We start from the raw sequence: 21,535 nt of genomic DNA, 5'->3' as shown, positions 1-21,535 counted from the left end.
ATAGTGAAGAAAAACAAAGATGGTATGCACTCCAATCCCTTTCCTCCTTCAGTTTTATATACCAAGGTTGCCTCTTGGATGGAGACAGCAAACAACACGCTATTTATGTGTTGCTGTCTAGCTGACACGTTAACACGTTGGATTCCTTTTTTGATACATCCACAACTCTATAAAACACGGCAAACATCCCTATTTAAACAAAACACCGTTGTTTTTTCGGTATCTAAAATAATTTGTGTCTCCTAAATTTAGATGGACCGTTATAACATTCAAGTTGAAGCTAAAAGGAACTGAAACCAACACCTTACCGCCTAAACGAAATGGCAGTTAGGCCTAAACTATCTTCTCTGTCCCGCTCTCGTTCACCATCACTGCACAACAGCAACCTCAGCCTCTCCGAACAAATCTTACCCACACTAGATCCAACCCACCCCATCTTATTCTTGCTTGACTCATGCGCCGGCATTCGACAGTTCAACCAGGTCCACACCCAGCTCCTCGTTTCTGGAATCTTCCAGAACCCTCTCGCAGCTGGCAGGGCGATCAAGAAGCTCTGCTCTGACCCCCTCACTGCCCCACGTGCCACTCACCTGTTCGATTACGTGCGCCAGCCTGATGCTTTCCTCTGCAACACCATCATGCGGAGCCACGCTCGCAGGGGCGATTCCTCCGGGGCGCTTCGCTTCTACTACGACAGAATGATCTCCCGCTGTGTTGAGCCAAATCACTACACGTTCCCGATTCTGATCAAGATTTCTGGGGATGTTGGGTCCGTGGGAGAAGGGGAAAAAGGGCATGCCAGGGTGGTGAAATTCGGGTTTGAATCAGATTTGTTTGTTAGGAACTCACTGATACGGATGTACTCGGTTTTTGGGAGGGTTGCGGATGCACGTGCGGTATTTGAGGGAAGTTCTGTGTTGGATTTGGTGAGTTATAACTCGATGATAGATGGGTATATGAAGAATGGAGGAATTGGAGATGCTCGCCAGTTGTTTGATGAAATGCCAGAGAGGGATGTTTTTAGTTGGAATTCGCTGATCGCAGGGTATGTGGAAGTTCGTGATTTGGAGTCTGCGAATGAGTTGTTTGAGAGAATGCCTGTCAGAGATGTAGTGTCTTGGAATTGTATGGTTGATGGGTATGCAAGGATTGAGGATGTTTTTAGGGCTCTTGAGTTGTTTGACCTGATGCCTGTGAGGAATGTAGTTTCGTGGAATTCCATGTTGGCATTGTATGTGCGGGTCAAGAAGTTCAGTGAGTGTTTGAGAATGTTTGAGAGGATGATGGACAGTGGCGAAGTTGTGCCAAATGAGGCTACCATGGTGAGCGTGCTGACGGCATGTGCTAATTTAGGGAGGATTGATGTGGGCATTTGGGTTCATTCTTTTATCAAAAGTAGGAACATTAAACCTGATGTCTTGCTTTCAACCTGTCTTCTGACAACGTATGCAAAATGTGGGGCTATGGATCTGGCTAGAGATGTTTTTAACAAGATGCCAGTTAAGAGCGTTGTATCATGGAACTCTATGATCATGGCATATGGCTTGCATGGCAGTGGGGACAAAGCTTTGGAACTATTCTTGGAGATGGAGAAGTCAGGTTTGCAGCCAAATGATGCTACTTTCATTAGCGTCTTATCTGCATGTACACATGCAGGTATGGTCATGGAGGGTTGTTGGTATTTTGGCCTCATGTGTCGAGTTTACAAAATTGAACCCAAGGTTGAACACTATGGTTGCATGGTTGATCTCCTAGCTCGAGCTGGTTTGGTGAAAAACTCGGAAGATCTTATAAGAAAGGTCCCCAAGGCTGGATCTGTATTATGGGGTGCATTGCTTTCTGGTTGTAGGACGCATATAGACCTAGAGCTTGGAGAGTTTGCAGCCAAGAGACTTATTGAGATGGAACCACTGGATATTGGTCCTTATATAATGCTGTCAAACATCTATGCTGCTGAAGGGAGATGGGATGATGTTGAACATGTGAGGCTGATGATAAAGGGAAAAGGACTACAGAAAGAAGCAGCATCCCATTTAGTTCATCTTGAAGATTTTGAATCAGAATATTTGATTAAGAAAAAAGCTGCCTATAGGAAAAACATAATTAACTCAATGCTGGGTGAATTGGGTGCACGGATGAAAATATCATTTGGCAATTCAGTTGACAAAGATAGTTTCTGATCTTAGGTGATCAATTCGTCGGAAAAACCAGCATCATCACCCAATTCATGTACGACAAATTCGTCAACACTAACAGGTTTGTTACGCGTTTTCAGATCCAAGATCATGTCTTTGTTTCTCAAGTAAAATGCTGATTTACTTTTTTTTTTGAAACAAAAAGCTCAACACAATAAAGTGGAGCATCAAAAGAAAAATATTAAATAGATAAAACAAATTAATTTCTAATCATCTTCGTCAATGCCATCAACAACCCAAAGATCAAATATCATTCCACTCTTTGTAACTGCTAATCGTCTTGTTGACTATTTCCACAATACCTATTTCTTAATTTTTGAAGATTCTGTGATTCCTTTTTAACCAACTGCTTCAAATGATAACAACAAAACCAAACTCACCGCTATTCTATCAGTTCGACTGCACTATTGACCTCTGAACCACGTAAACGTACGGTCATTCAGTTCTATACCCCCAGTTCTATATCATGTACACACTAGCGCCTTTTGCTTTCTACCAACTGCACAACCTCACTGAAGTCACCCATGTAACAAAAAAAAAAAAAAAACTTTGACATAGTTCCGATAAAAAAACTCAACTCTTCCCACACAGCAACCTTTCTTGTATGCGCACCATACACCAAACAAACCGCACAATGAAAATTATTGTTTGTCAATTCCCCTTCTATACACAACAATCTCTCCTTTTTGTAACAATTACTTATTCACTTAAATATCATATCATCTCACATTATAATAAACCTTTGGAAGCACCTTCCGATCCCACAACTTCTCAACCCACCATATCATTACCCCAAAATTGCACTACATCAAGCTTAATAATCACATTCTTCTTTGTCTCTATCAATTCTAACATATTCACATTATTTTTACGCTTAAATTTTTTACCATTCCCCACCTTCTAACACCTCCTAAACCCCTCACATTCCATGAACTAAAATCATTTAAAAATTTTATTACACACCTTATTCCGGTTTTTGGGGCAGCTCCTTCTGTTCTGCTTGCATTCTTTTTTGTGCCAATACTTCATTCTGCGCTTGAAGAATAGCTATAATGTCCCCATCTTCGTCTCATCTTCGTCTTATAAAACCGCTCCTGATTCGATCGCCAGATCCCAAACAGCCCTGTTTTCCAGCCATATCTTTATCCCAACTTCTTCCGTACCCATCTTGATTAGTTTCACTGTCTGCATCTTGCTCTGAATCCCCTAAATCTTCCAAGTTCCTTACAGTCAATTCATCCTTCAACCCAGTTTCCTCCACCACTGTATTCTCATACTCTAAATCTGAGTCATGCACTGCATCACCCCTCATCAAACATATGCCAACATGCTACTTACCACTCTCGTCTAAACTAGCGTGGATCTCATTAACTGCACTTGGTGGAATGTTTCCCTCCAGTATGCTGTTTGGACAATTATTCATACCTCCGCCAATCTCCTTCCCGACTTGATTCTGCTCGTTGGGTGTATCAGCGGCTTCACGCTCCTCCCTACGCTCCATGCCATCAAGCTCAGCATAGACATTATCACCTCCGCCACCAACGGCTGACTTCCGCGTTGCTCCCAGATCCGCCTCGTCAGCGCTGTTGACCGTGGCATCAACCCATTCGCGGGCTCCATGACCAGCCACACCCTCTCTTCACTGTCGCCCGCAGCAGCCAGCAAGGAGGCCATTTTAAAACGCACAACGACATACTTTCCGTCGCACCACACAGCCACTTCGCTGCCACACCACACTAACATATTGGGCCTTATATGCTTCAACCCAGCCCCAACTGAACTTTTATTCAACACCAAATCAACCCATTCTTTCCGTTCATCCGCATATTCCCAAGTCTCCGTTCTTTCAAAGATTGCTTCGTTACTGAATGTTTGAGATCCCATAGATTTCGCACTCAACCTCTTCTTTTTGTTTATCCCCATATTTGCAAGTCTCAATTCTTTCAAAGATTGCTTCGTTACTGATTGTTTGAGATCTCATAGATTTTGCACTCACCATAACTGCTGGATACACCAAAGAATTATCCGATCGCATTTTCAAAAAATTCTCATGCCACTCATCCAAATCCTTAACGACAATTACCTTTCTATCCTTGTCATGCTCTGTCTCCCGTAGTCCCTGTGGCATCATCATTACCACTGCATCTCATCCCAACTCCAACGGTTCCTTCTAAGCTCCTAATTCTTCACTTCCATAGTGTTTCAAGACAACTCTTCCTTTCTCGTTCACCTCAATATCATTTTCTTTAATTCTTTCCTGTTTTTCCATCAGAAGATTCCCTGACATCTTCATTGTGCGTAGTGATTTTTTTCCAAACATCAATCATCTTCCTATATTTAGCTTCACCCACAAAGATCTCTTTACTCCTTAATCGCATTTCATTCATCTTCTTGATGGCCTTTAATATTCCTCCTTTTATAGTATACCTGATGAAAGCAAACAGATGGATCCTGCCATATCTCTTCTTACGTACCAAATAGATGTCATTTATCCTGCCTGTCCACTTGAGCATATGAAAATAATTCATTCTTTCAAACATTGTCTAGTAAATTATCCACAAAAATTGTGAATGATTCACTCTTCAATCGGAGATACACTTCCCAGTTCCAAACTCGTGGGTCTTTTCCAACATGGGGTTGTGTAGCTTTATCCCGCCTTGCATTAGACATAGACAGATTATGGAAGAGTACGTACTCTCATACTACGAAATAAGAGTCTTGAGGAAGAAGCTGTGATTGGTGAGAGCGAACAGGGGTCGGAGACTTGGAGCACGCCTACAGGACGAACAGGGAACTGGTTAAGTTCTACTGAAACTGAAGAAAATCTCATATCCTTAACTATTGACGTTAATAGTTTGATGAACCAGGAAAGAGAAAAAGAGTAAAGTTGAGAGAGGGAGAAAAATGAGTTTTTCTCATTTTAAAAATTTTTAAATGACTGAAAACAGAAAACTAAAAAAAGTTTTGATGGTTAACCTTATGTACTCCTACTATAATTAATTACCATCAATATTAAACTAATAAAAAAATAACCTAGATAATATCCTCCGCAAACTAGAATTGTATAAATCTAATAATCATAGATTGAAAACATTAGTAAGAAAATGACTCGATGGCAGATCTTTGGTAAGAAAATCAACAACTTGATCTTTGGAACGAACCGGTATAAGATGAATGAGATCATGTTTTTCACAAACAATATGGCAGTCCACTTCAATGTGTTTGGTTCTTTCATGAAAGATGGGATTATTGGTAATGTGAATGGCTGATTGATTGTCACAGAATACAATGATAGACTTCTGAAGCAGCAAACCAATGAAATCCATTAAGAAAGATAACCAAGTAGCTTCACAAGTGGCAATAGCAAGAGACATGTATTCAGCTTCTGCAGAGGACTTGGCAACGGTGGTTTGCTTCTTACTCTTCTAGCTAACGAGAGAGTTTCCAAGCATGAAGTAATAACCTGCAACAGAGTGGCGAGTATCGGCACAGGTAACCCAGTCAGCGTCGGAAAATTCGGTGAATCAGAAGTAGAGGTGAAGAATAGACTAATTGCAGGTCTGCCTTTTAAATATCAGAGTACGCAGAAAGAAACTTGTAGATAAGAAGTGGTTGTACAGTCCAAAAACTGGCTCAAACACCCCACAACATAAGAGAGATCGGGTATAGTGTTTGTGAGGTAAAAGAGTTGGCTGATGAGTTTGTAAGTAGTGTTGTCTGTAGCATACTTATGTTGATAAATGTGAATTCCAGAGTTAGAGTGTGCTACTTCCATTCCCAAGAAGTATTCGAGATCACCAAGATCCTTTATTTTGAATTTGTCATCCAAAATTTGTTTGATGGAATTGATTTCGCCAATGTCATCCCAGTTAAAATCAAGTTATCCACATATACTAGGATGACAGTGAAGCTTTCGGATTGTTTCTTGATGAAGAAGGAATGATCATAAAAAAAACGGCTTATAACCAGCATCAACAAGAGTGTTGGTGAGCTTAATGTTCCATTGTCTGCTTGCTTGCTTAAGTCCATATAGAGACTTTTGCAATTAACAAACCAAACCTGGTTGTGACACAGCCAAACCGGGTGGTATCTTCATATAAACTTCCTTATCCAAATCTTCGTGAAGAAAGGCAGTATTGATGTCCAGCTGTTTCAAATGTCATTTCTTTGCCGCTGCTAATGCTAACATTACTTGTAAAGTAGTCATTTTGACAACTGGACTAAAAGTATCTCCAATTCTCCATAATCCACTCCTTACACTTGAGTGAATGTTTTTGCAACTAGTCTGGCTTTGTGACTTTCTATGGTGTCATTGGGATTGAATTTTACCTGAAAAATTCATTTACAACCTATAGCCTTCTTGCCTTTTGGGAGTTCAGTGAGACAATTGCCTTTCTCCAACATTCATGTGCATTCGCTTTCTCATAAGTGTTAGGTTCCAGATTTGAGGCGATGGCTAAAGAAAGAGACTTATATTTTGGGGTTAGTTTATCATATGACAAATGTTGTGAGATAAGATATAAAGAGATAGAGTTGACAAATTTGCTAGAATGAGTTGCGTGGGCTATAATACAATGCTAATCCTTTAAATAAGCAGGCAGTTTCTTTCTTGACTCTTTCAGATTTTCTAGTGATGCAGTCATGTGTGATGTCGTAGTTTTGTGATGCAGGTGCATTGTTAATGTGTGGTGTGGTAATGGGTGCAATGGTGTGTGAGGAAATTAGTGAGTGCATTGATTTTGAAAAATATTTATTTGAATATGTGAGTGTCGTATGTGTGGATGATTACAAATGATGTGTGAATGGTGTATCATATTGAAAAAGATCAATGCATTATAGAGTACGAGTGGGTGCCGCAGGAATGTCAGTGCTAGAGGAATGTGAAAATGAAAAATAAGTTTTATAAAAAGTTACATTTCTAGATATGAAAATTTCTTTTGATTTTAAATCAATAAGTTGGAAACCCTTTGTTCCAAATTTAAAACTGAGAAAAGTTGTTTTCCTGGCTCTTAGGTCTAATTTTGTTCTTGAATTTGTTAATGTGGAGATATATGCAAGAGAACCAAATACTCTGGTAATTTACCATACAAAAGCTTATAATGACTAGCATTATCCGGTTTAGTGCTAGGCATCCTATTAATTAGGTGAATAGCGTGAGCAACTGGGTATTGCCAAAAGTAATGTGGAATTTCTGATTGAAATAACAGTGTTCTAGCAACACATAAAATGTGCTAGTGTTTTCACTCTACAATCTCATTTTGCTCTGTTATTTCTACACAAGAAGTTTGGTGTAAAATGCCAGTTGATGCAAAAAAGAATTTTAGAATGAATTTTAGCCCATTATCCGTCCTTATACACTTAATTTGATTTTCAAATCGTACTCTCACAAAATTTACAAAATTAATAATCAATTGTGATGTTTTAGATTTAGTTTTCATCAAATAAATCCAAGTGAATATGTTCTTGCCATTCACCACAGTAAAAAAGTACCTATGTCCTTCATTGGAAGGGACAGAAATAGAACCCCAGATATCCATATGAATTAAGTTACAATAATCTTTTATTTCAATTGTACTAAGATCAAAAGATAATTTTTTTTATTTTGCAAAATGACATGAGTCACAAGGAAGTTTTGAAGTAATACAATCTATAAAAAGAAATATTTTTTCAGTAAAATCAGTTTATGTATAAGTATGTGTCCTAATAGAAGATGCCAAATATTATTCTGCTTAGTGTGTGAAGGTGTTGTGTGATGAATAGTAGTTGTAGTTGCCGCCAATGAAATTTGCTTTGTTGGAGGAAGGAGAAAGCGAGAGAATTCTGGTTTTCTACTCATTATATATAACCATTCTCTACACTTAGCAATGCCAATTATCTTCGATGTGGATCAATCTTGTATTTTACAATACTTATCATCGATTAACAGTTGACCATGTAAATTTGAGGTTAATTTTGACACAGAGATCAGTTTGAAATCAAAAGAGGGAATGTACAAAACATTTTTAAGGAAAAAGTTTTTAGAGAATGTGATTATGCTAATGATGGTGCTGACAGTTTTGGTCCCATTTGGTAATATCACATTATTTGGATCAATATTTTAAAAACTTACAAAATCTTTTAAGTCGAAAGTCACATAATCTGTTGCACCAGAGCTAATGATCCATAGTGCAAATTTTGGAGTGATAATGCTCATAATTCTTGTATTAAAATGTAATGCAATGGTTTTACCTGAAATGGAGATACAAATGAAATTAGTCAAAATTTGATTTTATAGTGTATGAAAGTAGCACGGAAGGTTGAGGGAAATGATAGAGACAGCAAAATGTTTCCAGCATGAATTCATGGGTAAAAAAATGAGGTAATGTTTGTGTACTCTTTTTCATTCTTTTTTTCGGATATATTGAGCCAACACACACTCCCCTACCATTTGATGCTATGTGAGATCCATTTGATGTGGATCCAACAGCCCACTAATACAAGCTTGTGTATGAGACAAAATTGATAATAAATGTGGTACCTTAACAAAGGTTTTGTCACCACTATTATCCATTCATTTACTACATCACAGTTTACATATTAATCTGCTTTCCATTTATTATTTTGGATTATTTAGATAATTTTTTTTCTTTTTTTCCTGCCAAATTCTTGATAATTCATGTGCAATATAATGACACAATTTAACTAGGCTCTATTGTGCGAATTCCAACATTATATGCACTTCTGAATTTCCAGATCAGTTTTGCATTTTATGTCTTTAGCTAGTAAACAAACTTATTTTTCTTTTTTTCCCAAACAGGCCACAATTGGTATTGATTTTCTATCAAAAACTATGTATCTTGAAGATCGAATTATTCAGCTGCAGTTGTGGTAAGATATGGCATGCTCATTTTGGAAATTCTACTGGGAGATGAAAAGAATGGTATTTGTTAAGAAATGATAGAAGGAAGGATTGGGTGGTTTTCCCTCCCATTGTGTGGTCTTAATCAAAGAGAGAAGGGGACTGTCAATGCTACTATTGTTCCATTTAATCTCTTTCTTCACTAACATAAAGGATATACTAGAATACTAAATATTGGAATCATGTAGTGATTTTGGTATTGATTTATGCTTTCCCCTTATTCTAAGTGAAGGATGTAAGCACAGGATCTCATACTTTAAAATCACATTCATTTGTTTACTCTTAGGGTTGTGTGGTTCGTAGAATATTTTTACATTCTTGGGAAACTTACACTAAAAATACATTCTCATATAAGATTTTTAGTGTAAAATTCCCAGAATGTAAAACCATTCAACGAATCACACACCCCTTGGTTCCTTTCCTCATGAGATATAAAATTTCCATGGAGTTTTGGAATCTACAAATCCCTCCCTTCCATTTCTTTCTATTCTTAGACACTCCTAATGTTATGTCATACTTTATATTTGACTTGAGTGACTTCAAATTTGTTTGTTGTACTCTCAAGATGTGATGTTTAATGTTTACTAAAATCAAAGCTCTTTCATTCTTGTTTTGAAAAATTCTATCCATTTGTATTGAAGTCATTTACTTCTGTTTCACACCTTTTGAAATCCATCTAATGCTTAATATCTTCATATATGGTATCAGATTGCAAACCATCCCAAAACAGTCTCGCTTTCCCTGATAAAAGGATTTCCATAAGATATCAGATTGCTAGTTCCATGTTTGGTCCATAATTGTCTGACCTTATTTGAAAGAATTGTTTGAGGCATACATTTTGAAGATTAATTAATGAAACAATCAATTGTGTTAATGTTTCCAATTAATATTTCATGGAAAAGTGTAGGGGGCCAGCAACTTTGTTAAATTCTGTCCAGCATGTAACCAGCAAAGAAAAGTGAGCCATTGGATGAAAGTTCACACCAATCTCACACCATTAAAACCATCATTGATGGCTATTTGATGGCTACAAATCACAAAGTTGCTGGCCCCTAGCATTCCTCATATTTCATAATGTGCAAATGTCAGAATCCTTCGTCAAAGTTGAGAGAAAGCTTTAAGCATTTGGCTCCCCACTGAAAATTTGTATTGTATTTGTACACCTTGTGAGTGATTCTTGATATGATCATTCCAGAGTTCAGCTATTGATCAGTTGAAAGCTAGATAGAGACCAAATAATAAATTTATCAAGGGAAAGACAATCAAGTAGATGGGATTGTAAAAAGGGTGATTGACTGAACTTGATAGGATGGATTGATGCCTTATTTTATTCTTTCATTACAGAAAGGTTTATGATTAGATGATATTTCATTTTTGCTGTTTTTCTATTTGTCCACTTGTACTCCTGAGTCATATGTCTCCCCTGCTTTCCAGTCTTCTGGTATGTTACTACTGGGGACAACCCATGTTTGTTCTCCATCTTCAGCACTAAACAGCATCCGTAACGACAAAGGTCCACTTGGTGGAGAGGTAGTAGTCCAGACTACTCCATGAGTCCGATCCAGTAACTTACAGACAAAGTTCTGCGTCTGCACACGGTACAGGAGATTACAATGTCATTGTCAGTGCTAGTTTGCCAGCATTATTTCCTAATAAGACACTGGATCCTTCTTCCTTAGTTTATCTCTTTGTTTTTGTGTATTATTTCCTTTCTGTATAGTGACAAGTTAATGGCTCATGCTGTTGCAGTTTATTTCTGTTTGAAGTGTTCTATTTAAATAAATGTTTGAAGATAGAGCATGATTATGTGATCTTTTACACTCTGTTTATTTCCAAGTCCTCCTTCACAAAATTATCTGTTTAAAGCATTGAGTTTATGCATCTCAGAGATTTATGAATTCCAATTTGCACAGGATAAGGAGGCAAAAACTACCTCACAGAGCTGCACAGCAGTTATGTCTCTCATTCCTTGTTGAAACCATATGACAAAAGCCAAGTAATTAGGATTACTGCTGCTCTCGTATATCTTAATTGTTATGTTTTTGTTTGGGTAGCTGCATGAAACACTTGAGAAGAAGAGAGAGAGGCCTCAGTTAAATCTTTAATCCATTGAATATATGTGTGTGTGTGTGTTTGTATATATCTACAGCTTCAAAAGTTGATGATGCAAACATGAACTCATAGGGTTTTATCTGTGTAGAATTATATCATACCGCCTGTATTCAATATCAACTATGCCAAGAGCTAATAGATAAGGAGCTGTGTCACTGGTCTGAGCCATCCCACCAAAGGCTCGTTGACTCAGAATGAAGTTGGTGCCATCACCTGAGCCTTGGTCAGTTATAACTACAGTGACACCATTGTCTGAGCAATAGGTATTGTTTGTACACCTTACCTGAGCAAGTATCAAAAGTACAACATCATGACATCTCTACTACTTTTAACCATGTGAAGTGCTGTTGAATTGTTACATGTTTGAAAGTCAGAGCACCAAATGGAAGAAATAGGAAAGAAGAATTTTTTTGTGTGTGATAAGAATAAGATTCATAGGTTTTAAGTGAATGCCTTTTTTTAAATATATACACATATACATATATACTTCATTCAAAAAAACATGCTAAGTTGGTGGCCTACAGTAATTGGCAGTTTGTCACATAGCTGGATCCTTGATGAACTCTCTTTGTAGTTCTTATGCAGTAATGATAACTTGATTACACACTTACCTGGTAACAGGAGCCACAGCCAACACCATTACGGTAAAGATTGGATGCAGCTGATACATCGCCACCATTAATGGTAGCACCAAAGGAACCGAATCCGCATGCACCAGCTAAAATGAATGTAAGAGGAGCATATGTATCAGTTAAAAGTATGAGCATATGTTAGAGCATGTTTACTAGTTTCTCAATTCAGATGTGCATTTTTGTTATCCTTCTAGCAGCTTCATTGACAATGCTACAGTCCATGCACCAAGATAAAATTTATGCATCATGCACTAAGATTGTCCAGTGATATATGTTAGCATAACTTTACATTGATAACTTCTATTAAATCTACATAATTAGATTCTCCTAGTGTATTATACACTAAGTTCAATCCCTAGTTTTATTACCATCTGTGCCATTTACTTCAGAGTTCGGGTAATATTCTGCTCGAGATTGAACAAAACAATCAGTGCATGAAGCATCTGCCAGAGTTTGCATGCAAAGCAAGGTGGTAATAACCAGAGGACCCAAAAGTGAGACAGCCATGAAGGGCAGAATAGAGAAAGCAGTTAAGGTGGAGAAAAAAAAAATGAAAAACAGAAACTAGTTTATGCTTGAAGAGAACCGGGTTTCTTCTATTTATAGAAAATTGGTTTGGTCAATCTTAAAACTTTGACGTTCCAAATATAAAGAATAAAAATTAGAGGAAGAGCATTATACCCTCAGAATTTTGGGAATATACAAAATGACTTCTAACATTTTCGATATTTGCAAATCAGCCTTTCTCTTAAGTTCACAAAAGGCTAAAATATTCAAGAATAGAGAGAAGTAAATTTGAGTATTTTCTAAAGTGTGGAGGTAAAGTGCACTTTGCCATCCGAAAGTTGGCATTGTTTTCCAAATTAGTATGTTTGCTCTATTTGTTTTGGTTATAGGGATTTCTCACACAATTATAAATCGGACGGGACCAATCGATTTGACTGAAAAACTTGTAACTGGATCTTCAATCAGTCCGGTCCAGCCCAAAAATGTGGTTTGAACCTGTCATTCTTATATTGCATGCTTTCCTTTCCACTAAGCTATATTATTCCATCATATTTCATATGCTAATATTAATTATATAGTAAAAATCGCACAATAATTTTTTTAGATATTATTTTAATTTTATATTCACTTATATTTAAATTAATTATATATTTTTATTATTCATAATTATTAATATAAATATTATTAAATATGTATAAAAATATCAAATATTTTTATTAATTACAATATAAATATTTTTTATGATTATATGATATTATCAATATTATTTTTCAATAAATACATATAGTATATAATAATATAATAAATATAAAAATACTTTAATATAAAAATAAAATTAAAAAATATTTATCATGAAAAAATACTAAAATTTTATATATTAACCGGATTATAATTTGTTGATTATAATTTGTTAAAACTTAATTGTTTTTAAAATATTAGTTAAGATTTGTATTTTAAATTTTAATTTTAGGTTTTTGACTATTTTATATTTTTTATTTATATAGACCGGTTTTACCGATTCAATCAATAATTCATCAGTTAAACCAATAAATCAATAACCAAATCGATTCGATTACCGATTCAGTTCTTACAACGATGTTACTCCGTGCAACGGATATGTAGTCAATCATTCCATTAATAAATGTCATATTTAGTGATCGTTTACTTTTGTTCAATTGCATTAACTTTCATTCTATGTTCAGAACACTACGTAGATAGTAAACATGAGGCAAACAGAAGAATCTTAACAGAATTATTAGCTGACATTCACAATCATAATATTTTAGAAGATAGGTTAAAACCAAAGATTGGGTTTTACTGAATTGAGAAATGTCTTAATCTTGCTTGGAACACAAGGAGGAATGGTTAGGTCTTTCTCCACTATGAAGACCTTGATATTTTAGTTCCCACTTGGCCACATATTACATACTAACGACATTGATCTCTGTCTGGTATCATCCATCTACTAGATGTGTTTCAAAGCACATTAACATTGGGGCACAATGCAAAAGGAGCAAACTCTAGTCATAATTAGAAAATGACTTTGGCTCTCAAAGGAGATTCTTCTGAGTGTAGCACCTTTCACAGGTCATGTCCCATACATGGTGGACGTTAGTGCCATTATATTACACATACACTTCATTATTTTCGATGCCTCCTAAAGAAGAGTCAGTCTCATGTTTATAAGAAAAATTAATATCATATTTTTATAAAATATAAGAATATCGAGTATAATATAACTTAAATCTCAGAAAACTTTAATATATATAATAAACGGATGTCGTATATATTATCGTTTAAATTTATGGTAGCCGACACTTATTGGAATGTTAAGAACAGAGAAATTTGACCTAAGCAAGACCATATTTTCCATATATTGACAATTCAAAGGTGTTATCATTATTGAAAAATGAAAAGCCATCACGTATAGTGTGCTGACAAAGACTGCCATGAAGCAAGTCCCTTAAGCCACATAAGGTGTGACATGAAAACCATTTTATGGCTCTGGACCCAGCGTAACCAGTAGTAATCAATTCTAAACAAGAGGGAAAGATAGTAATAGGAGATAACATTGAGTAGATGTTTAGATATTGAGCCGTCATTCCTACATAAGTATTTAGTAAGGAATTTACATGATGAGATTGGTAAGATTTTAAAAATCGGATTTCAACCAAAAAAATTATTTTATAATATAATAATAAATAAATTATAAATAAATCTTCTAAAATATATTTATAGTCGGGCCTGCTACACATCTATGTAATCATGTAACAAAGTTGGCCCAAACCCAAAACAACTAACACGCTTTCCAATCTCATTAAATAAACGTCACTTCCACGCACCCCATACAAACGAAACGACTACTTCATTCGTGCTTCATTATGAAAAAACGTTCCTTCTTCTTCAACACACACAAAAATACTCCGTCTCTTCGAATCTCTCTCAAAATCACTCAAACTCCACATTCTCTGCGGAAACCACTACTGGAAAGGAATCGGAAGAAGATTTCCCAAGCAACAACCAAAAACAAACGAAAACAGCAACAAAGACTACCAAAGGTATGAGAAAACTACTGTTCATCTGAAATCTTACAATGTAGCGTTTTGCTTAGTTGCATTTTAGTTTTATTGGTTTGATTTAGTTCGTTTAATAGATTGAACTATTGTGAATGATTTTTACAGTATAACTAGGCCTTGGAATGAAATTTGTTGTTATTTTTATTCAATTCAGTATAACTAGGGCTTTAAGATATACGTGCTTGTTCTTTTTGGTGTGGACATTTAACTAGAACTTTGTTACTATCTTTAGTACTTCTTTTGCATGAAGAATACTATTCTTGTTGATTGAAAGTTGATCATCATTTATTAACCACATGAACGTTTTTCAGTTCGGTGGCTTTTGTGATTTTGGTTCTATGCATGAATGAGTTTCAGTTCGGTAGGTTGTGGCATTTTAATTAACTTGATTAAGATATACATGCTTATGATTGTTGATGTATTGAATAAGTTTTGTTTAGGACAATTGAAATTAGAGACAACTCTTTCACTTTGATAAGCCATACTATTGTAAAATTGTCTCATTATATTGAATAGATTTCAGGACGAATGGTAGTTGACCTTGATACTTAAAGAAAGATATCAAGTTTCAATAAGATTTTTTAAAGAATCCAATCTACAAATGTCATTTTCAAAGAACACCTAATTGATGAAATTTGAAAAACTTTTCTTTTATAAGATATTGATTTGATTAAGATATATGTGCTTGTTCTTATTTGTGTGGATAGTTTAACTACAGCTTTGAAAATGATTGTTACTATCTTTAGTATTTCTTTTGCATGGAAGAATACTATTCTTGTTGATTGAAAGTTGATCATCATTTATTAACCACATGAACGTTTTTCGGTTCGGTACCCTTTGTAATTTTGGTTATGTGCATGAACGATTTTCGGTTCGGTGGGTTGTGGCATTTTAATTGACTTGATTAAGATATACATGCTTGTGCCTGTTGATGTATTCAATGAAGTATTGACCAAAATTTTTCATTATAGCAAAACACAACAAGAAAATGGCAACAATGAAGGAGAAGGCACATTATAACGTAAGGAGATTAAATATATTTATCCGCTTTCATTCGAATAATATCTATTTTGTATTATAAATATATCCTCACATTCTATTTTAAAACTTGCAGAAAACTCACTATTGTAGATGTCAAACAAAGGCAATATCAACAGTGTACAGGAGAATGAGTCAAGAAAAGAAAGATATTGTGGAAGAAATGGGATTTGGTGCCCTGGAAAATGTCCCAGAAATGAATGCCTCTAATACACTGTTGAAAGAATTGCTTGATCGGTTTGATGAAGAGAAAGGATGCCTGAAAACTCTCCAGGAAAAAATATACATAACTCCTCGGAAAGTAGCAGCTGCCCTCGGCATAACCAACAGAGGTAATACATTTTTCACTTACTGGTTATTTTCAGTTCATTGGTGTCCAAAAAATTAAACTCAGCATTTTTGACTAATTTTTGCTATTAAAATATTGTAGAAAATCGTTTTCCTGAAAAGGTTGATTACAACAACCTGAATCCAGCAGACAAGGAATGTGCTGGATATGAGTGTAGAAGGGGAGGAGAACCGGAAAAAATTCAAGAGGACTTTTGTTGTCTTCATACAAAAGTGCTTCTTACTCCCCACAACGGTAAGTGCGGCCTCCCCAATCCATAAGCCACCGATCTTTCATGTAGACAACATTCGGGAATGGGATTGGGCAAAGCATGTGCTCAACTTCTTGATGAAAGGAGTTGAAAACAAAAGAAAGGGAAAGAAACAGTCTGTTGATGGTTGTATTTTTGTATTAATATTGATATATTTCCACGAAACCAAGTTCTCCCGCCCGTTTGCACCTAATGCTCCCCCTGTACCGTGGGTGGCCCATTGGACAAGGCAAATGATGTTTGAACGGATTTCATCCGAAGCAACAGAATCATTGGTAAATACTCTACTAAAATTCCCCCAAAAATTTGCTTTCAAATGCTTTTAAAATACTCTACTAACTAAATAAACTTCTTTTTTAGGTTATACTTAATTTATTTGTCCTACTTGCAATTGTTAGTTTGTTCATTTGAATGTTTCTGCATTAAGAAATATTTTTATTGATGATTAAATAGTTGTCATGTACTATTCACCATATGAACATTTTTCAGTTCAGTGGAATTTTTTCATTTGGTTCACCAGATTTTTAATGTTTTCTTGGTGATTAAATAATTGAGTCCTTGTTTCTGTTTTAGGGACTTCTGTATAGAAAGGAAAAAAGAAAGAACAAATAAAAACAAGTAACTTGGACAAGAAAGAAAAAGGAAAGAAAATAAAAAAGAAAATTGTTGAGACGGATTCTTCTTTAGAATAAGAAAGACTTTTTGAATCTGAATCCGAAAGCCAGTAAGTTTAATTTTCATATTGATTTCATTTAACTTGTATTTGCTTAAATATGTTCTTATGCGCTTGTTCTTATGTATTGCAGAGAAGAAGAAATAAAAAAAATGGAAAAAAAAAAAGAAAACAACCACCAAAGGTAGTTAAAAAACAAACAAAAAAAAAACAAAGCCTGTGCCGATAGATTCAGAGAGCACAAGCGAATCTGAAAGCGAGTAAGTATTAGCACTTTAATTTAGTTCGGTTCGGTGGTGTCTGTCAATTTGGTTGACTTCATTGTTAGTGCCTGACAAACCCCATTCGTAGGGTTTATCTTGTATTGATTTTTGGGGATTTTATCACCTTTTACCCATATTTATTCAAGAAATCAAGGATGGGATAACCAAAGGTGGGAGGAGCCATATGCTTATGATCAATCCTCTTGGCAACAACCTCCACCAATGCACTATGAAGGAGAGCCATTCTATGATGCATATCAATCCAATGGCTATGGTGAATCTCCTTGTGATTTCCAAGAACCACCACTATATGCCTATGAGTCATATCCTCAACATGACCCTCAACCACACTCATAAGCCTATTTTCAACAAACACCTCCATATGACCATGATCCTTACCCACCATACCAACCTCCTTTTGAACCATATGAGTCATACATGGAACCACAATTCCAAGATTACTACTCCCAAGAACCACTTCAATACACACCACCACCTCACCAAAAAGAACCACCTTCCTATATTGAACCCTTTCTCCAAGACAATGAACCTTCTTATCCACTCCAACCTCTAATGGATGGAACCCTTGGTGTTCTTCTTCAAGGACATGAGGAGATGACAAGGGATGTGCAACAATTCATGACCGCCTTGGATGCGGTGGTAAACCGGTTAGCATCCCAATTTTTGGATACTCAAGGAACTCCCATGGCTCAAGAAGAGCATAGCATGAAGGAGAGATTGGAAACTCCGGTGGAAAAGGAGAAAGGCTACTTTGTGTTAGAACAATTGGAGGAGCCTATGATCATTGGATTGGATCAAGGGAATGAAGAAAGAAAGCATGAAAAGTTGGAGAACTCATGAAGAAATGGAAGAACCGGAAAGTTGTCAAGCTGACCTCTTCGCACTTAATCGGCCATAACTTGAGCTACAGAGGTCCAAATGATGTGGTTCCAGTTGGGTTGGAAAGCTAACATCCGGGGCTTCGAAACGATATAAGATTTGCCATAGTTCTACACGTATGGTGGCGCGCACGCGCAAAGTACGCGCACGCGCCGTTGCTGCCACCTAGTTCACTTAAAGCAAAACGTGGCCAACGAATTCTAAAGCCTTGTGGGCCCAATCCAACTCATTTCTGATGCTATTTAACCCAAGGAGTGAAGAGGGAAACAGGTGTTAGTGACCAATTAGCTTAGTTTAGTAGTGAGAGTTAGTTTCTAGAGAGAGAAGCTCTCTCTTCTCTCTAGAATTAGGATTAGGATTAGGTTTAGTTCTTAGATCTAGGTTTTAATATTTGCTTTCTTCTACTTCTACCTTTCAATTCTTTGTTGCTACATTCAATCCACCATCCATTCTTTCATTCAAGTGGGTAAATTCCTTATACTCAAGCTTTATTATTCCCCTTGAATATGGTTTGCTTGAGACGGATGGTCAACTTAGACATATTTGTGGCTTTAAAAGTAAAAAGGAAATGGCTAGTGGTTGGAAACATTATTCTAGGCTCATTATGGTTGCATGTTCAAAGTTTAATTGCAAGGTTTGGTGTAGAGCTAGATTGTTTGGGTCTAGGAGAATGTTTGGTCACTTTATTGAGAATCCTAAGGTCATGCCACCCAAATGGAATAATGATAATCAACTTGAAGATGGGTGTAGAAATAAGATATGGGATCCGGGAATACATGAGGATCAACTTTGGGAGCTCATGGTTTGTGAAGAACTCCATCAAGGCTTGAAGATATTAAAATTGACGAATGGAGCTTATTGGAGATTCAAGCATTGGTGGATGTTCAAGGATAGCTTCAAGCACAAGCCACCTTGAGAGGAGCTCCCCATAAGTCCAACTTAAGGACAATAAACAAAAGTGCTAGGTGGGAGACAACCCACCATGGTAAAATCCTTTCATTTTCTCTTTTGTATATATTGGTAGAATTAGTTTAATTTCATGTTTTGTTTAGTTAGTTGAGTATGTTTGGTAGTTTAAGTATGTTAAATAAGGTTTTATGGTGTTTTGGTAGTTGTTTGGAGGTTTGGAATGCTTGGATTGGTGCAAAAACATAGAAAAAATTTTTTTTGAAAAACAGAGCACCATCCACGCGTACGCGTACATGGCGCGTATGCGCACTTCCAGTAATTTCGACCATCCACGCGCGCGCGCCATGCGTGCGTACGCGTGGATTAAGAAGTTCCAACCTCCATACATTTTCCAGAGAGTTGTGCCTGCGCCGCGCCAACGTTGTGCCTCTGGCACAAACCCCACTTGCGCACACACGCACATGACGCGTACGCGCCACTCTCGATATAAGCCAACGACGCGCGCGCGCCATGCGTGCGTACGCGTGGATGCCCTTTCTTCCATCCACTTCTTTTCTTTTCCTCTTTCCATTTCTTTCCTTCTCCTTTCTTTTTCCCTCCTACTACCCCTCATCTAACACTTCCAAACACCATCGATAACCATTTATTTTAGTTAACAAATTAGTTAGTTAGTTAATTGATTAGCTAGTTTTAGTTTAGTTTTCATTTTATTTTCTCTCTTTTCATCATAAGTGTTGGAGTATTGACTTTGTTTACTATACATTGCTATATCCCTTATTGCCTACATGCTAGTTTAGCATGCATGTTTTTAGATAATCTTTGTTGGATTCTATGATTGGGGTTATATTTTGTTACTTAGTTTTGAGTTCTTCATGCTTACCTTCTGAAAAATACCAAGTGATGAGAATTGTCTTCGAGCTTATAACTCTTTTGAATTGCATGTTGTAGCTAGCCACCATGTGATTTGGATCCTTTTCCCTCGATTAGGCAACCTCTTGATGGATGATGTTGTGCATTTACCTTAATGCATTGTATTTCATGATTATATCCATCCATATGTTTGACTTGAATGCTTTCATGCTTCTCTCATGCTTGTCTTACCTTACAAGCTTACTTAAAGCATCTCAAGCACACTAGGATAAGTGAAATGCATGCTTCTTTTGTGACATAGCTTTTATGCTAATGTGTATTCTAAACCGCGCAATTTAGAATTCACACACCTAATATTTCTTAATGTCACACTAATTCACTCACTCATTCCTAGTGATTCTTACCTCATTCCAACAATATATGCTTCCTTGCTTCTATATCTTCTCAACTTATGGTGTTATATTTTTGTTTTTTATAACAAATGCACCACAAGCAACCATGGAAGCGGAAGAAAGAACACATAGCAATCCGGAGAGTCGCCGTACCCCCTTGCTCATCTTTGAGTGCACCGAGGACGGTGCAAACTTTTAAGTGTGGGGAGGTCGTCCGACCGGTCGGCGATTTTGGGTGACAAATTTCTAATCCCAACACTTTTGCATTTCATTTTAGGTTCTTAGGATTTTTACTTGCATTTTCTTATTTTTGCATATGCATACACAATAAGCTTAGTCAAAATAATGAGAATTTTTCAAGATTTCTATCTATAGGGCATCTCAATTGATTTGAGTGAAAACTTTTCATAGAACTTGCTTGAATTATATATTTTGTGGAACATGATTTATGAGCTAAGAACACAAGCTTGTGAGATTTGAGCCTAATGATGTGGTTACATCTTATAACCACTTATTTTTCTTTCTTGTGTGCATTATTCTCTTTCTATGATTGTAATCTTTGATTTGTTTGATTCTTTATGTCCATTATTTTGTGTATTCATGCATTTATATGATTGAGGCCATCATTTTATTAGCTCACTTACCCAAATAGCCTTACCTTTTATCTTCCATTGTTAGCCAAATTTGAGCCTACGATTAACCCACTTGTTCTTAATTTAGCACATCACAAGCCTTAAAGCGAAAAACAATAAATGTCCTTATTTGGATCTTTGATTAGCTTAGGCTAGAGTGTGTGTATCATTCAAGCGTGGGAACCTTGGGACATTGGGTGAATAAAAGGGTAGTTTTGTATTATTATTGTAAATATTGGGAATTGGGTACATGCTCATGTATTGATTAAATGTATAGACCTTATGCATTGGTACTCTTGTATATAGTTTGAAAGAAAGAAAAAAATGAGAAAAACAAAA

General features: G+C 36.3%; 2 protein-coding genes across 3 annotated transcripts; one reads left to right on the top strand and one right to left on the bottom strand.

Moving 5' to 3' along the window:
* Positions 211–12,162, top strand: LOC107628747 (pentatricopeptide repeat-containing protein At3g29230-like). 2 transcript variants are annotated; one of them, XM_021120094.1, is made up of 4 exons: positions 211–2,256; positions 10,528–10,691; positions 11,007–11,468; positions 11,827–12,162. In XM_021120094.1, the coding sequence occupies exon 1, from the start codon at positions 321–323 to the stop codon at positions 2,178–2,180; it is 1,860 nt and encodes a 619-aa protein (XP_020975753.1). In that variant the 5' UTR covers positions 211–320; the 3' UTR covers positions 2,181–2,256; positions 10,528–10,691; positions 11,007–11,468; positions 11,827–12,162. The 2 variants fall into 2 exon arrangements, with proteins under 2 accessions (XP_020975753.1, XP_016186831.1); XM_016331345.2 differs by lacking the exon at positions 10,528–10,691.
* LOC107628762 (expansin-like B1) lies at positions 10,365–12,535 on the bottom strand. The gene is made up of 5 exons (XM_016331364.2): positions 12,206–12,535; positions 11,817–11,923; positions 11,307–11,488; positions 11,027–11,159; positions 10,365–10,682 (listed from the first exon to the last, which is right to left on the bottom strand). Exons 1-5 carry the CDS (start codon positions 12,342–12,344, stop codon positions 10,479–10,481), a joined length of 765 nt encoding a protein of 254 aa, XP_016186850.1. The 5' UTR covers positions 12,345–12,535; the 3' UTR covers positions 10,365–10,478.

The sequence above is a fragment of the Arachis ipaensis genome, chromosome B01 (genome assembly GCF_000816755.2).
Source record: "Arachis ipaensis cultivar K30076 chromosome B01, Araip1.1, whole genome shotgun sequence".
In the NCBI taxonomy this organism is placed as follows: Eukaryota; Viridiplantae; Streptophyta; class Magnoliopsida; order Fabales; family Fabaceae; genus Arachis; species Arachis ipaensis.
The sequence above is the reverse complement of the archived record's forward strand: the minus strand, read 5'-3'. Positions and strand labels throughout refer to the sequence as shown.

Coding starts and splice junctions, on each gene's coding strand:
- LOC107628747 (XM_016331345.2), top strand. CDS start 321: ATGGCAGTTAGGCCTAAACTATCTTCTCTGTCCCGCTCTCGTTCACCA.
- LOC107628762 (XM_016331364.2), bottom strand. CDS start 12,344: ATGGCTGTCTCACTTTTGGGTCCTCTGGTTATTACCACCTTGCTTTGC. Junction 11,924..12,205: donor TGAAGTAAATGGCACAGATG/GTAATAAAACTA, acceptor CATTCATTTTAG/CTGGTGCATGCGGATTCGGT. Junction 11,160..11,306: donor GTTGATATTGAATACAGGCG/GTATGATATAAT, acceptor CTTCTTCTCAAG/TGTTTCATGCAGCTACCCAA.